The sequence below is a fragment of the Arvicanthis niloticus genome, chromosome 3 (genome assembly GCF_011762505.2).
Source record: "Arvicanthis niloticus isolate mArvNil1 chromosome 3, mArvNil1.pat.X, whole genome shotgun sequence".
Taxonomy (NCBI): Eukaryota; Metazoa; Chordata; class Mammalia; order Rodentia; family Muridae; genus Arvicanthis; species Arvicanthis niloticus.
In genome coordinates this window covers 128,770,728-128,788,608 of record NC_047660.1, presented here as the reverse complement: position 1 = coordinate 128,788,608, position 17,881 = coordinate 128,770,728, and the positions used below count along the sequence as shown (strand labels likewise).

General features: G+C 37.1%; 1 protein-coding gene across 5 annotated transcripts in view; it reads left to right on the top strand.

Annotated features, from left to right (window-relative positions):
- The window catches only part of Slc39a10 (solute carrier family 39 member 10), a 119,015-nt gene that overhangs the window by 72,377 nt on the left and 28,757 nt on the right, over positions 1 to 17,881 (top strand). For 4 of the 5 annotated variants that reach the window (XM_034497790.2, XM_076931915.1, XM_076931914.1 and 1 more), the window contains one exon: positions 15,456 to 16,480. In XM_034497790.2, the coding sequence (XP_034353681.1) occupies positions 15,467 to 16,480 (1,014 nt within the window). In that variant the 5' untranslated portion in view covers positions 15,456 to 15,466. Of the gene's footprint in view, positions 1 to 9,164; positions 9,306 to 15,455; positions 16,481 to 17,881 lie in introns of those variants that run through there. The other variant, XM_034497792.2, reaches the window with a different exon arrangement.

Below are 17,881 nucleotides of genomic sequence, written 5' to 3'. Positions count from 1 at the left end.
GGATGATACTTAATGGTTTCTACTCCTTGGGCCTTTGAGAGGATACATCTTTTAAATCTGTAACTTATATGTAATAGCTGATAACTGTAGATTTGCCTTTTTTTCCACTTCTATTCTGTACTTACCTGTGTATGTTTTGGTTTCTTTACAAAGCCAGATTTCTGAAGCCTATACCCAACAGCTTTTTGTCACAAAGCATCCCTGTGCCATGATACATTCAGTGACTGGGTGTAGGTAGGTAGTTGTCTCTCAGGTTCAAACTCAGCATTGACTTAAAACCATGTGGATAAAAATACTAGTCATCAGTTAGTGCCTGCCTCAGGAGTTGAAGTGCTGAGCTTTGTATCAGTATCAAAAGGACATTGTCCTTAATACTTTATACCAATATTAGATAAGGTAGACAACTGAAACTGGAAGAGAAATGGAGGCAGTCAACGCAGTTTTTTATCACAGTGATTTAATTGTAAGCCATCTCATTATAGTGTGTTTCACATTAAAAATATACAAAAGGCGGGTGGGGGGGTGTATCTAACTCCCATGAACTAACTTCCATAGTGACTTCCTGGGTTCTCTCTCTCCAGCCCTACAGCAAAATGAGTGAACACAGTCTCATATCCTCTATCTCGTTTTTGTGTATGTCTTTGAGTTGATTGCCTGGTACAATCCTCAACAGTTTGCTGCCCCCTAGTGTTTGATTTACTTTGAAGTTTCTTGGCACCTGTCTTTAACACTAAAATTAACCTGCATTCCCATGGATTTACCTATGGCTTTCCACTAGCTGATCACAGCTGCCAATAAGAATGTGTGTCTACTTTTAAAAAACTGATTGTGATTACAATTAGTCCCCAGTTTCCCAAATATGGAAAAACTGGTTATGGGAAAACATTGGTAGACAGAATCAAGGTACCCTCCAGAAGAATATGTAGGCTACTTTTGTTTTTAATTGCAAAAGCAATTTGTTAGAATTAGAGAGTTAAGTGTTTGAAGTTAGCTTTGTATATGAACAGTTTTCTTTACTTAATCTGGGCTTCTTGTCTTGAAAAGGGTGGTAAATTTTCTGGCTTAATTTGTCCCATGTAACTTTATGTTGTGTGATAATAAAGTTTGAAAATGTCAAATTCACATGGTGACTTTGTTTTAAAGTTTTTTGAAAAAAGAAGTTTCTAGGTTCTTATCATTGCCACTAGATTTTTTTTTTCATCTTTTATGGTTTCAGATATTGCCAATTATCAGTTTTCTAAAATATTTGTTTTTATAAGATCTGTGGTTGGTCCACAGTCATGATTAGATTTTTCTGAAATAAGAAAATAATTCTAATTCTCAGTTAAAACTTACTGGAACATTTAAAAGTGTATTCAATAGGTATAAAGCAATATAAAACTGAAATGAGAAGGTAGCAACAGCAAGGCTACTGGAATCATTCCCAGCTCAGAATGCTAGAATACAACCATTATTGTATTCTCTGCTGTCACATAACAGTTTAGAATGTTGTTTTCATAACTTTTTAATAGAACATACTCAGGATTGCAGGCTGCCCAGATACAGGGATTGGATACCTAATGAACTTTTTATTGTTAAAAAATGTTCTTAACAGGATGGTAGTAATTTTGTACAGATAACATCTTGTTCCAGTTGGGTTTTTCTCCCCTTTTCTTTCCTTCTTTCCTTTTCTTTCTTTCCTTCCTTCTTCCTTCCCTTCCTTCCTTCCCTCCTCCTCCTTTTCCTCCTTCCTCTCTTCCTCCTCCTCCTTTTGTTTCTTCTTTTTGGTGGTGGTTGTTTTTCTATTTTTTGTTTTGGTTGGTTGGTTGATTATCTAAAAGTTAATAGCAGAAGACTTTATAATTACCAACTTTTATAAGTACACTTTATAATCCCTTTAAAAGATACTTCACTGTTGAAAGAAAGGGAAATATCAGCTAATAGTCCTTGAATTAACATTTCAACTGCTATCATTTTGCCCTTAAATTGCATTCAACTTTTAGAGAGAGCCAGCTCATTACAAAAAAAGCTTTTAGGGATGAGACATGAATCAGAATGTTGTAGGGAGCATTCTTACCCAAGTGGTACAAGAACTGCTAAGAACTGTAGCAGAGGCCAGTCTTCATTCTTCTCACCTATTTGAAAACTTTTCTGTGATCAATTTAGAATTCAGGTTGATTTTCATTCAATGTAAGAGTTAGAAAATCTCAGTTGCAGTAAGACAGTAAAGATCTGTAACCTACTATGCTGCTTGATGTCCTAAGGCATTTCAGATGGAACTGTTAACAAATCCAGACTATTTGTGAATTCACTGTCACATATTTTGTCAACTTTGACTTTTAAAATAGTAGTTTCTCCTGAATTAGTTTCTCATTCACTTTCTGGGGTATGTTTTTATTTGGGATAAATTGGGGCAGTAAAGAGGCAGTGAACTGTCTTTTTGGGTGTGGCTTGCTCATCCCTGTCTCATCCATGGCTGCAGACAATAAGGTGTGTCACTGAGTCAGATGTGGTGAAGACAGCAGGCACACACTCTGCAGCTTTATTCTGACTAGTTTAAGTCCTCCAACCCTTGCATCCATTCTTAATACTCCATCATTATTCTACTTGTTGCTCCTAAGTATTTCCTGGTAGAATACTTGATTAGTAAAGTGTTCGTTCAGATGATAACTCACAGCTAACTTAGAAGCTTTGAAGACTTCCCTTTGTATTTTCTACAGGAGAAATAGCACCTTTATTACATTTGGAGGTGGAAGGTGAGCTGGCGTGTCCTGGAGGCCTGGGATGGGTCCCAACCTATCACTATCATAGGTTTCTACATTCCCATGTTTCCTAGTCTCACTTCTCTAATGTACAAGTTGAATGTGTCTTCCTTGTAACTTCTTTAGAGCAGAAAGTACATTATCTTTGTTTCCTTCTGTTTCCGTTTTGTCTTTCCTGTCTTCATTATACACTTCATAGTTGTATACTTATTGGCTGGTGAGTACATATTTGGGTTTGTTAGCTTTAAATACTCCCTGTGTATACATGTGAAGACACACTGTGTACTGTGTACTATGAAGTAGGCTTTGAAATATCTAGGTAGATGCCATTAGTGGTTTCTTCCTATGTTATAAAATGAGATCAGTAAAACAATACAGTAGAATTGTATTTCACATAATTGTAAAGCCTCATCTAATTTTAACAGTATATATAAAGTATGTAGCATCATATTGTATATGATATGTGAGTGAATATATATACATATATACTGTTAAATATACATATAAGTATATAGTATGTTATATATCTTATATATGCATATATAGTGCTTATAATATATACATTATATATAAGATATATTTTACGCACACACATATACAAGTATTCTTTTCCTGTAAACCTTTTTTAGAGCACATCACTTGATAACTTTTCAATGTTTGGAATATTTTTGTTTTTAATATTTTTTTGCATTAGGGTATTCTCAAGTGAGTAATTGAATGTACATGAGCAGTGTAATACAAACAACTTAGTAAATTTCTATACAGTTATAGTCTTTTGGAACAGAAGCTATGAAGCTTCAAACTGGATTTTATACTTTTACTCTCTGATACAGTTTTGCACACTTTCCCACTACCAAATCAAAAAGTTCATAACAGTTAAAACAAAAAAAATTAGCTTTATATCCCTTTTCATAACATGTTCATTGCCTGCATTCTGTCTTCCGTGGAATAGATTTTGATTGTCTTTTTGCTTACTTTTTGTGGTGAGATCCAATCTAGAGCCTTGTGCATACTATGAAAGTGCTCTACCACTGAGCTACATCCCCAGACCCCTAGATTCTTGCTCAAGACAGGGTCTCACTGTGTAGTCTAGGCTGACCTGGAATTTTCTAGATATTCCAGGCTGGCTTTGAACTCATAATCCTTTTATTTTGGCATCCTGAGTGCTGGGATTTACAGATCTGAAAGTTTTTCCTAAAAAGAAAATGGATATAAGAGATCCTAGTAGTTTAGAGGTACTTCTGTTTTGTTTTTTAAAGATTTAATTATTTATTTTTATGTATATGAATACACCATTGCTCTCTTCAGACACACCGGAAGAGAGCACCCGTTCCCATTACAGATGGTTGTGAGCCACCATGTGGTTGCCGGGAATTGAACTCAGGACCTCTGGAAGAGCAATCAGTGAGCCATCTCTCCAGCCCAGTACTGCTATTTTTAACTATGCTTGTAAGATTATATATTAAATGTGGGGGGGGGGGGGGGGGAAGAAAGCTTCTTACATTTAAGAATCATGCAAGATATTCCAAAATCTTCATAGGCATGATTGCTTATATATGGAATTATCAATAAAGAATTAAATAATGACATTGAAAAATCACCATAACAACAGAAAATGTGACACAGTTATAGAAAAACTGATCCATGTTGATGCAACTATTGGCAGGTCAGGAATAATTGTAAAAATATGAGGCAGGCTCTTTGATCAATTCCAAAGGTAGCAGTGCTATTAAGGAGAATGATGTAATTACACTCTGGGTGGCAATACAATAAAGCTGAACCTTGAATTTCTCTGTTAAATAATTTGAGTGCACGACTAAGCAGTGTTAAAATTTTGTAATTATTCCTCATCTTGGAGTTAATTACAGGCAAGTATCCAGAAATAGTGGTATAAATTAGAATTAAGGTATATATTGTGGTTAAAACTACACAAAAGCTTGTGAAGTCTTGAACCGTGTGATTTTCTTCTATTGGCTTTTATTGATTCATTAGCTAAATATTTTTCAGTTTCATTGACTTTGAGGATTTTCTTTAAATACTCAAATTGTTTTATGAAGTGCTTTAGGGCAGAGAATGTGTCCTGTATTCTTTGACAGTCTTCTACTCAGAAGTTAGGTACCCCTTCAGTGCCCGTCATTGATTCTTCTGCTGCTCACTGTCAGTCTCCAGGCACCTTGGCCTTCAGTCAGGCATTGCCTGTTGTAATGCAGGGTGGCTTAGTGTACTTCCTACTATCTTCCCACCTTCACATTTCCTGTACTACTTCCTTAAGGCGGTTGTAATCTTGGTTTAGAACTTTAGTGTTATGGTTTTATGATTTAAATGTTACTAAAATTGATCCATTGTAGAAAACAATTACTTTTTTGCTGCAATACTTTCTTTTCTGTCCTTATATTTTCCTTATACATTATCCTTGTCACTTCTTTTCTCCTAGATATTAAAATCTAAATCTGCTCTGTGCTTTGGAATGTAGTTACAATAGGGAAATGAATTTCTTTAAGTCTTTGTGCAAGAATTTGTACTTTTTTTTTTTTTAAAATATTAGAAATGATAAGCCTGATAATAAATGTGTTATTGGGTTGGTAATTTAGATATCATTTTTGTACGAGATTACTAAATGCTTGAACTGAGTCAGTTCACTTTGCTCAACAATTAGAAGATCCTAGTGGCTCAAAGTAACTGTAACAACGGTGAAAATTAATTGGCCCAGAACTTTGCTTGTAGAGAAGCAGCCTCTGTGTTGTCAGCAGCATCAGAACATCTGCCAGTGCTTGGAAAGCATTGCTCTGGGATATGTGGTCATTGCCCTAACTCCTACCTTCAGAAGGATCATTTTAACTGGCAGTTCTTGTGAATGGCAAGATGGTGTAGCATCAGGGAAGTATAACTGATACCATGGTGAAAAGAAAAAATACAGAGGGAAAGTAAAGGTGGGTCCGTGGTGAAAGCATGGCAGTGGTAGTTCCAAGAGTGAAGGCATCTCTTCCTCATGATGAGTGATTTTGTAAGGAAGGCTGTGTGTACAGGAACAAAAAGGAGTGGAAGTCTTTACAGTAACAGAAGCCATACATTTCAGGAGCTTTAAAGGCGTTTCAATAATTACTGACTGAAAGGCATCTCAGCCAGGGAGCCTTTGCTCATTTCAGGTATTCCTTGTATCCATAAGTAGAAAAGATTAGCAAAAATTAATGTTATCTTCCTAGGGTATGCTTCAGAGTGCCTGTAACAAAGGGTCAAAGTGCAGAAATAAAAGTAGTTGTATAGATATTTAATAAGAAAGTAAACATTTGTACATTAGTGAATACAAGAATATAATATTGGGGTAATGTGCTCTTTATTGTAGTTTCTGTTGGATGTGTTGTTTAATGGGGTATCTTTTGTTTTGTTTTGGTTTTTCAAGACAGGGTTTTTCTGTGTAGCCCTGGCTGTCCTGGAACTCACTCTGTAGACCACCTGCCTCTGCCTTCCAAGTGCTGGGATTAAAGGCGCGCGCCTCCACCGCCCGGCAAGTATCTTAAGACATAGATGTTTTTAGTCTATTTTGTAAGTTATAGAGAAGTTAAACACTGAATTAAACTCACGTTCAGTGAACAAATCTACCATCATCATGTGAATGAATCTCCTTGAAAGATTAAGAGATTACCTTACTATATTTTATTTAGTTATTGAAAGTTTTATTGCCATTCTAAACTGTGAACATGGCTTTGGGAGGTTAGATAGCTGGTCACGTGGAGTTACAAAAACAAACTACGGCACTGCTGTAGTTTCTGTCTCCTTCTGAGAGCTCCATACTGAAGTACTGCATCCTTAAATAACTGTAATGTTTGGATGAGTCCCTCCTCCTGAGGACATGGACTGATCCTGACACCTCTTGGCTGTACCGATTGGGCCTGCTTGTGCCCTTGTAACATTTTGGTAACATTCTTTTAAACCATTACAAAGGGTCTTTTCTCACTAGTTTTGTACTTGGTATAATTTTAAGTCAAACATTAATCATATCTAATAATGGTAATGACTTGCACTGGTAGACCTAATTGCTTCCCAGAGCAGTTTTGAATGCGTTATGTTAGTTCTCTTGGTAGATAAGCTGAGGCCAGTCAGTGGCAGTGATATGGTAAATAAGAAAGGTTTTTCTTGATTTCTGGTCTGCAGTGCTCTGTGTAAGATGATGGATCTAGTGAGTACATCAGAAGTGTGCATGGACTCTTAGGGAATACTTGCACACAGGATCCTGTAAATAATGCAACATGGGAAGATAAAACATAAGCCTTTACCACTTAAAAATGGTGTATGGAGCTTTATTTTATTTTGTTCTTGGTTAACTATAAAACAAGCAAAGGTCAATAGCCCCATGTTATAAGTGATGAGAATTCAAAGCTGTTGCTATTTACTTTAAGGACTTACAACTAATAAGGTAGTCTAGTTTTTAACAAATCTTTAAAAATTTTTAATTATAAATTTACTTTTATATGTGTATGGAGGTCTCTCTCTCTCTCTCTCTCTCTCTCTCTCTCTCTCTCTCTGTGTGTGTGTGTGTGTGTGTGTGTGTGTGTCTGTCTGTCTGTCTGTCTGTCTGTAGGCACCTAGTTCATAGTACATGTACAGAAGTCAGTCATGGGACAGCTTTGCAGAGCCAGCTCTCTTGTAGGTTTTGAGAGTCACACTGGGGTAACAGGGCTTCTGCAGAAGCATTTTCTCTGTCGTGCTGGCCCTTCTAGCAGACCTGACTCCTTGGCTGATCCTTACACAAGCTGACTCACTCCCACGCCTGCCTTTTCTGCTCATACTGTTTTGATCAAAACAAGGAACCTACTTGTGTTTTACTGGAGAAATGCTGTGATGAAACCTTTTAAAATGTGCATTTAAAAATTTTAATCTGTGGGTTCATTTTGTGAAGGGAGTTTTGTTTTGTTTTGTTTTTGGAGACAGGGTTTCTCTGTGTAGCCCTGGCTGTCCTGGAACTCACTCTGTAGACCAGGCTGGCCTCGAACTCAGAAATCCACCTGCCTCTGCCTCCCAAGTGCTGGAATTACAGGTGTGTGCCACCACTGCCCGGCTTGTGAAGGAGTTTTTACATGTTTACTAACAAGATTAGATATTTATAGAATCCCAGTTGAGTAGTTTAGTGGTTTCTCTTTGAATTTCTACCCCCTTGCCTTTCAAATTAACAAAGGAGACCATCTAATGAACTTATAATACTTTCCTGTTAGTATCTATTACATGTGTGTCTATGAGAGAGAACTGGGATGAAGTATTAACTGTATTCTTCAAAATTATACTCTAAAATGCTTTTTGTATCCCTTTTTAATTTTTTAAAATAAAATAATTAGGTGACATATAGAGTTTATATCTAATTGATTGCTCTTTCTAGAAACCTAGTTCTGGAAATAGGATTCTTTAGTATTTACTAGTACTTTTTCCTATGTCAGTCACATGAGTATCTAATTGAATATATTTTTTGTTTATATTGGCTAAATGTTATTAGATGATTTATTTACTCTTTAAAATAGTTTTTTATCATATATTAGATGAGTCACTTTCCTAGTGTCCCATCTACATTCTGGTTATGGTGTGTGTGAAATACAATTATATGGTAGAAAAAGGTCCTGACTGTCTGGTGAGGTCAGTGCTACAGTCTTGAAATATTTCACCATAATTGGAGGGTATACCTTCAGAGTTAACAATTCTCCTGGGCATTTTATCTTTAATTTTGTATATTTACATGTATTTGTGTAGAATAAAATATCTATCAGATATGTGTAAAATATCTATCAGAAAATTTGTAATAATAGCAATTAGTGTATAAGGTGCTGTGCAGTATTTGCCTGAAAAATTGAAGTCTATAACTGACTGACATTATATACTTAAAAAAAAACCTTAATAGAATCAGTAACTGAACAATTTTGTAAGCCTTTATGGAAGGATGTCCTATGGAATGTCTCAAACTTTCTGTAAATTGACAAGAATCATCTTTATTGTGATGCATTTTGATTCATGTTTGTGTTGTAAACTGGGTAAGTCAGGCCAATTAACATTGTTCTTTATAGTGAGAAAGAACACCTGAAAATTCAAAGCACTTGAGTGTGTCTTGTACAGGGTCTGCCTAATCTGCCTTTGTCCTTTCAGCTGTAGTGCATGTGTTCGCTGACTTGAGCACCCAGCTTTATTTCATGTAAGGATCTGGGTAGATTTTCTCTTACCAACAATGTGTTCTGTTAAGCAAAACAAATAATATCTTTTCCTTCTCTGACTAAAATTATTTTTGGTTATTTTTCTGTATTTTTTTTGTTGTTGTTGTTATAACTGCTGGATCTTAAACCATTTCAAGAAATTTAAAAAAGTTTCATCTGTGCAAACTGTTTCTAATTTTTTGTTTTGTTTAATTTTTGTGTTTTTGTTTTGTTTTTTTGTTTTTTGATTCAGAGTTGAAGTCTATTCTTTGGACAGTCATTAAAATGTAAACATTGCTTGAATGACAACACTCTTGTAGGGAAGTATCCATGGCTAAGTGTATAATTCAGCTGTTTTCATGAAGTAAAAACTACTCACATGGCCAGCACCCAGGTAAAGAGATAACTTAATGATCCAGAGTTAGGATGTAGACAAAGTGTGACACAACTGTTCTGTAGAGTTTGGATACTAAGCATACGGGGACATTAATGAACTTCATTTTTTTTTTCTTTTCATCCAAAGCAAAAGTGTGTGGTTTTGGAATATTGTAATTGCATAATGATGAAATTGCTTCATTATAAATTAACCTTCCTAATTAGAAATTATACAAAGATGGAATATTTAAACATTGAACTGTGATATTGTATGCCAAATCAACAGTGAAACATAAACACAAGTTTATGGTGACAGCTCCTAGGTAATTTATTGTCAGAGCTCATCCTTCTATTTCTGGTGCAGTAGAATTATATATGTCTGCAGAGCTAGCAGAAATTTTGCCAGCTAAAAACTATCCTTAATTATAAAATTAAAACCCTCAACATATAAAACCTGAGGAACTCTTAAAACAGAGACAGAAACATAATGGATTATTTTTTTAACATACAGCCAAGTCCTCTGAAGGTGGACTTGTATATTTAAGGTGGAGTAGTATATGGGCTTGTCTCATGTCTCCTACATTCTTTTTTCTACCTCACAGATGCTCTTTGGGAGTTAAAAGATTCTCAACGTCAATGGAATGCTTAGGAAGTTCCATACATTGTAGGTGCAGCTGGCTTTTCCAGCCTCCATGTGGGGGCTGGGGGCTGTGTTCAGGTAGAAAGGAAGAGAGGTTGAAGAGTACAGCATCCACTTCTCCAGCTGTGAGGGTGAATTTCTCAACCTGGTGTTTTCTTTTTAGTCTCTTCCCATCGTCTGAGCAAGTATCTGTTCATGGAAGGTTGATGTTTGTGAATAATCAGAGCAGAGAAGCCCTTACACCTGAAATAGTCATAGACTGTTGTGAGACAGAAAAGGATTTGCTGATTCCTTTTGGGAAAGGGTCTCTGCAGAGCTTCTGAGCCTGGTCAAATGAGTGCTTCAAACACATAGGCAACCATAGTACTGAAGTTGCTCCTGGGTCACTTATGTTCTTACATACCTGTTAATCTCTCTTCAATGTAATAATTAAGAAACTCGGGATTAGAATCTTTGCAATACATTGAATTCTTTACACACTTGTAAAGACTAGTGATAGGTGTCAACACAAATCTCATGTATACTATGCATAGGTGTCATTCATTTGGTATTTTCTAATATACACTTATTACCACTGGTTCCTATTCACCAAACAGTGAGAAAATGCACATTGAGCAAACCTTGTGACATTTGTGTGTCAGATGAATGGATAACCTCAGACCGTTACCTTATACTAGCATCTCAGTGGAGACAGGAGGTACCTGCAGGAGTGTTATGGACAGAGGAATGGGAATCTTCTGTTTAATAATGATTACTGAAATCATCCCTGGCCTTTCATTTTCATTAGTGTACAAGTAAAATTAATTCGATTTTATCCAGACCAAACAACTTATCTCTGAATTATTCTTTTGAACATTTCAGTGCTTATAAAATAAAGACAAAACCCATATGGTTATAAAAGTAATTAGTGTCTTCATTGGGCTCCAGGATTTACTGTTTCCTCAGAGTTCTTTCTCATTTGAACATTAAAATAGTGGGGGGAAAGGCTATATGAAATAAATAGAAGGATTTGTTTTGACTTTGCCTGCAAAGAGGACAACACAGGCCAGGGAGCCTGTTGATTTGATTCATGCCCCTACCACAACACACCTCTGCTGCTCATCCTGTTGTGTTTGAGAATTTGACACTCTATACCTCCTTTTAATGGAATATTTAACTTTAATTTTAAATTGTATGGCATTTTCTTTAATCCATGGTTGGTTTTTACTGCTTAGATATAGTCAGATACCCAGAGTTGTTAACATCCTGATCTTGCTGATTTTCAGTGAGTCTTGTATTCCTTTCCTAAGGCATGTGTAACAGAATGCCTCAAATTACTGATTTAACTAACAGTGCTTTATTGTCCTATACCCTGGAGGCTAAATAAGTCTGAAACCCTGGTGTCAGACGCAGGCTCTCAGAACAATTTAAGGGAGACTCTTCAATTGCCTCATTGCCTTTTCCATGCTCCTGATGGTTTCCAGCTGTTTGGTGTTCTGTGACTTCTAGTCACATCACTAAATTAAACATTTTTTAATAGTGACTTTATCAATGACACTAAGAAATTAAAGTGTTTGGATTAAAAGTCAAATCTCATTGTAGCATAGGAATTAAATACAATTTGTAGATTGTAAAAGTTCTTAACTCCTATGTGTCACAGATAATTCAACCTGATATATTCAGATAATTATAACCTTTGGTTGACTACAGTATCTAGGAGTGTTTGAGGATTTATTGGTATAAATTATTAGGCCTCAAACTTTAACTAGTTTGTATCAGACTCAGTAGAAACACTGGACTAAAACATTTTTGCCAATTACCAAGATGTTGATGTTCCAGGTCTGAGTAGGGCATGATAACTTCTCCTTCTAACTCTAAGATGATGTTGATGTTACTGATGCTCCTCTACAGCTACCCTTTGTTAACCACTGCATCAGGCTGTGTAGTACACAGGAAAACAGTGAGCACATTCTCCCCGTTATCCTGCATTAATAGGTGTTGACAGTTTTGTCAGAGTGCTTCAGAGCCTCTTCTCACACCTTTTTGAAAGATAAATTCCTATGAACTCGAATGTGAGTGCTCCCTCCACTGCTGGTTCTTTTCTTTCCTTCCTTGAAGGCAAGCTGCTCCAGAGTGTGATCTTCTCTACTCTGTCTAGCTGCACATGTTCATCTCAAAAAGGAAATTTTTGTTTTGTTCTGTGTTTTGGACATTAAAAAAAAAAAAACTTTCTGAGAAAAGGTTTCTCTATGAAGTGCTGGTTGTTCTGGAACTAGCTCTGTAGTCTAGGCAGGGCCTCAAAAATCACAGAGCCTCTGCCTCCTGGGTGCTTGGAATGAAAGACATGGCCACCACCACCCAGCATGTATTTTGGAATGTTTTAAAGTCACCTATACATGATACAGTATGTATCTTTCTGCTTCTGTCTGCTCGTGGTAATCATCTCCTATTGCATGGTTTGCTTTTTAAAAGATGCTAATAAGAATAATTTTATTAACTCTCTTGAGAACCAGCCAATGCGTTTTGATTTTATTCACCTCCTTCACTTCCTCTCAGAATCACCCCAGCCTCTACACCTATGACTTGTTTGTTTGTTTGTTTGTTTTCTAATTTCCAGAGATGCCCTTGGAACAGAAATCCTTAATTTAATGAAGTCAGTGACAGCAGTTTTTTTCTTTTCAGTGACTTCTGTCTCCTATCTTGAAATTCTTCGTTTCTCAAGTAACTTTGTAGATGAGCACTTTCTAGTAACAGTGGTCAGTGGTCCCATGTGACTGTTGGGCACTTGAGATACGCTTAGTCTGAATTAAGATGTGCTATATGTCATATTGATGTAAAATACATAGAATTAAGCAGGATGTAAAATACCTAGTTCACAAATTTCAGATGTGAGTTAGCTAGAATGTAATATGAAATTAGTTTTCACATGTGTACTCTAGAAAAGCTCAAAATAACAAAACTAGCTCACATTGTATTTCTAGAAGTGTGCTTTTCAGTAGAATTTACTGTAGTGATGATTGTGCTCTCTGTGCTGTCTAGGACTGGGACCCTTAGTTGCATGTGGAGGAATAGCATTTTAAATGTGGCTATGGTAACTGAAAAACTGAATTTGAAATTCAACTTTAACTCCTCTAGATTTGAGTACCTGCATTGTGCCAATGGCTGCTGTATTGACTTTTTTGGACACTCTCCTGTTTAAGCATTTGTTGTCTGAAATTTAGCCTCCTATTTTTATCTGTAGTTGATTCTGTCTGTGGTGTTAGATGGAGGTCAACCAGGGTATTTCTTCTATGTGCAAGTGGGGCCAATCAGATATCACGTAAAACAATGTATTTTAAGACTGCTTTTCAGAGTAATCAGCCCTTAATAATTCTGCTTCACTAGGTCTGTCAGATGATCCTGGGCCAGAAGGCTGAAGATCAGATGCTCCAACGTTTTGTAGTATAGGGAGTGTCCAGGTGTTCAGAGGTCTCTATAAAATTGGCTAAGTTTTAGAAGAAGCAATGCTTTGTGCTTCCCATAATTTTAGTTAACTCAGCCATTCTGGATTTCTGACGGGGTCGAAGACCTATAGTCTCATAGCCAATCCTGGCTATTTACTTAGAGAGAAAAGATTTGAATGGATGGTTTTCAGCTGACATTCATTCTAAAGCCAAGGAAAAAGCCAGGTTCAGAACTAAGTGTTTTAGTTAGGAGAGATGACAGAGGTTCTGGTTAGTCAACAAAATGATGGACTGGGTATTAGGACTATCTTGTACCTCACTGGTGCAAATTGACATAATTATGCTCTAATTGTATTTTGAGAGAAAAGTTTTATTTTTAACAGGAAGGGTGATATGTAGGAGGAGCTAAGGTGGGAGGAGTACCAAGAGGAAGAGAAGGAGTAAGGAGAGGAGGAGAAGAAGGAGAGGAGAAGCTAGGTGATGAGAGAGAGAAAGAGAGAAGGGGGGTATGGAGGCAGATGTTCACGTGTCTTCACCAGTCAAAGATAGTTGATATATCTAGGTTGGGTATTGGGTTACACTTCTGATTGAACATTACCAAACTTATAAAGCCTTTGATTAACATTTTAAAAAAGTGCATAAAAGCAAAAAGGAAAAGGGGGCATGGGATAAGAGTTTTCAAGGGGGGGAATGGGGAAAGGGGATGGCATCTGAAATGTAAATAAAATATCCAATTTAAAAAAAAACAACAAAAACCAAAGTTGCTACATGTATGTGTATGTATATATATATATATATATATATATATATATATATATGTACGATATTAAAAAAAAAGACTGCTTTTTGTTCCTTTGGTGTATTCCTTTTTATTTTTACATTTAAAAATTTTAAACTTTTGTCTGCCTCCCTCCTACCCCATACAAGCTTGTCATGGCTATTCTTGCCCCTACTGTTTTCATAGAAATATTAAATATATCTCATTGCTTTTCACAAAGAAACGTCCAGGAATTTGATGAGATTGTACTGAATCCATAGTTCACCTACTCTTAAGCATAGCATAGCCATGTATTTATTTAAGTATTTAATTTTGCTCAATAATGTGTGATGTTTTTCTATGGGCCTTACATATGTTTTATTAGATTTATGCCTAGACTTTATTTGCTATTAATAATGTTATTACTAGTTTCATGTTCTTATGATATGTAGAAATATATTTGGCTTTTAAGTTATTCTTATATCAAGCATCTATAGAAAATTGACTTACTCTTGGATTTTTATTGTATTCAATTCTAAGCATTTGTGAATACTGAGAAAATTTTCCTGATTTTAAAAACAATTTTACTCATTTTTAAAAGATTTGTTACTTGTGTATATCTATGTGGATGTATGTGTATCAGTTCGGTTACCCATGGAGGCTGGAAGAAGATACTAGGTTCCCCTGGAGCTGAAGTTACAGCTGCTGTTGTGATATTGCAGCGAGTAACTGCTTTGGGTCCTCTGTAAGAGTAGTATAGATATGCTCTAACTGCTGAGCCCTCTTTCTAAACTCCATTTCAGTCGTCTAATTTCTTCCCATACTGCTGCCCTAACCAGGACCTCAGTGTGCAAGAACCAGCAAACTTCATTTTTTAAAGGACCAAATAGAAAATAAGCCAACAATAAAAAAATGTATATGGAATCTTCGGCGTTTTAAAAGTAGTCAAGTGCCGGGCGGTGGTGGCTCACGCCTTTAATCCCAGCACTTGGGAGGCAGAGGCAGGCGGATTTCTGAGTTCGAGGCCAGCCTGGTCTACAGAGTGAGTTCCAGGACAGCCAGGGCTACACAGAGAAACCCTGTCTCGAAAAACAAAAACAAAAACAAACAAACAAAAAAAGTAGTCAAAATAGTCCTGTGTCTTGATAAGTTTGTGTTAATTAAAAGGGCTATACACTAATACAATTAAATAAAAGGGGCTATTTTTCATAGAGAGTATTGGTCAAAGAATGACTGTAGTCATGAAGGAAATGGGATAATACTTGGTTAATTGGCAATTGCAAAATAAATTTTATTATCTTAACTATATGTAGGCATAAACTGATCACCTGTCTTTTTAAATCCCTTTAGGAAAAGTAGAAATGAAGGTGCATATACACACAAAATTTTGCCTCATCTGTTTGCTGACATTTATTTTCCATCATTGCAACCACTGCCATGAAGACCATGACCATGGCCCTGAGGAGCTCCACAGACATCATCGTGGGATGACAGAGTCAGAGTCAAGCAAGTTTTCAGTGCAGGATGCTGAAAATGAAAAAAAGTACTATATTGAAAAACTTTTTGACCGTTACGGTGAAAATGGAAGATTATCATTTTTTGGTCTGGAGAAACTTTTAACAAACTTGGGCCTTGGAGAGATCAAAGTCGTTGAGATTAATCATGAGGACCTTGGCCATGATCATGTTTCTCACTTAGACATTCTGGCAGTTCAAGAGGGAAAGCATTTCCATTCGCATAACCACCAGCATTTTCACGATCATTTAAATGCAGAAAACCATACTACAACCAGTATAACATCAAAAAGAAACCACAAATGTGATCCAGAGAAAGAGGCGGCTGAAGTGCCCATCAAATCCGATGATAAACACCTGCATGACCGCAATCACCGCTTCCATCATCGGCATCGCTTGCGTCATCACCTGAATCATAACACAACTCGTCGGGCTCATAATGACTCCATTGCTCACAGCGAACATGGGGAGCCCGGTCACGGCCCTTCAACAGAGACCAATAAAACACAAGAACAATCTGAAGTGAAGTCAGGGAAGGTCAGGAGGAAGGAAAAAGGAAAGAGGAAGAAAGAAAACTCTGAGGTTAACACACCAGGTTTCCTCCCCAACCATGATGACGGTGAACAATATGAGCATAATCGGGTTCACAAACTTGACCGTGTACATAGCCCAGGCCATGCTCATGGGCACCTTCCCGAGCACAGCGGTCATGAGCTTGGCCAAGGACACCAAGAACTTGATCCTGACAACGAAGGTGAACTCCGACATACTAGAAAGCGAGAAGCACCACATGTTAAAAAAAGTGCCATTTATTCCACTCCTAGCCACAAAGACCACATTGAAGACGACCGTCAACATGAAGTATGTATAAAACGTGGTATGCGGTGGTGTCTGGTTTTTCGTAGTTCTTAGGTAGGTGTGTAGCAGTTTAGATGAGGATAAGGTTAACCATAGAGGAGGCACATCACAACTCAGCTGTGCATATATGTGTGGAACACCAGCTAACAGAATTAAGGAATCTAAGTAAAGGTTGGAAAATTTTAATCAGGGTTTTATTTATTCTCAAATTTGGGTTCCTCAAGCCTAGTCTAAATATTTAAGTGTTGTTTGATAATATGTCCTTTAATTCATTTTACTATGTTGTTTTAGGAATTCTGACTCTCCAGTAACAGTTTTCACTGTTAATACTATATAGCTGGCTTCAAATATCAGAAAATTAAAACATGTTTGCTCTTGTTCAACCTGATTGTTTCAGAAACAGCTAATTTCTCTTGTATAATTATTAGTTTATTAAAAGAAGTTAACACTTCCCAGTCATTGTTTTAGCTTCCGAGTTTTTGTGAATGCATTGGGTTTCTCTTCTGTCTTACTTTTTGATAAGGCCTATTGTGATATCAGTCTTTACTGAGGTCCTTCACAGACCTTCGTGAATGCAAACATAGAATTGGAAATCCCAGGACTATGGAGCACTCTTGTTTTCCTCCTAAGTCTTCATACTTTGGAAGCCTTTTTTTTTTTTAAAAAATTGGATATTTTCTTTATTTACATTTCAAATGTTATCCCCTTTCCTGGTCCCCAAGTCCCAACCTCCTTATCCCATCCCCTCTCCCCTTGCTTCTATGAAGGTGTTCCTCCACCCACCCACCCACCCACTCCCGCCTCCCCACCCTCACATTCCCCTACACTGGGGCATTCAGCATCCACAGGACCAAGGGCCTCTTCTCCCATTGATGCCTGACAAGGCTGTCCTCTGCTACATAGGCTGCTGGAGCCATGGGTCCCTCCATATGTACTCTTTGGTTGGTGGTTTAGTTCCTAGGAGCTCTGAGAGGGTCTCATTGGTTGATATTGTTGTTCTTCCTGTGGGGTTGCAAACCCCTTCGGCTCCTTCAGTCCTTTTTAACCCCTCCATTGGGGACCAACCCTGTGCTCAGTCCAGTGGTTGGCTGCTAGCATCCACCTCTGTATTTGTCAGACTCTGGCAGAGCCTCTCAGAAGACAGCTATATCAGGCTCCTGTCAGCATGCACTTCTTGGCATCCACAGTAGTGTCTGGGTTTGGTGACTGCACATGGGATGGATACCCAGGTGGAATGGTCTCCAGACAGTTCCTCCTTCAGTTTCTGTACCACACTTTGTCTCCATATTTGTTCCCTTGACTATTTTGTTCCCCCTTCTAAGAAGGACCGAAGCACCCACACTTTGGAAGCCTTTTTTTTTTTTACCTTCAATTATGTCCTCCATTTTAAAAAATGTATTTTCT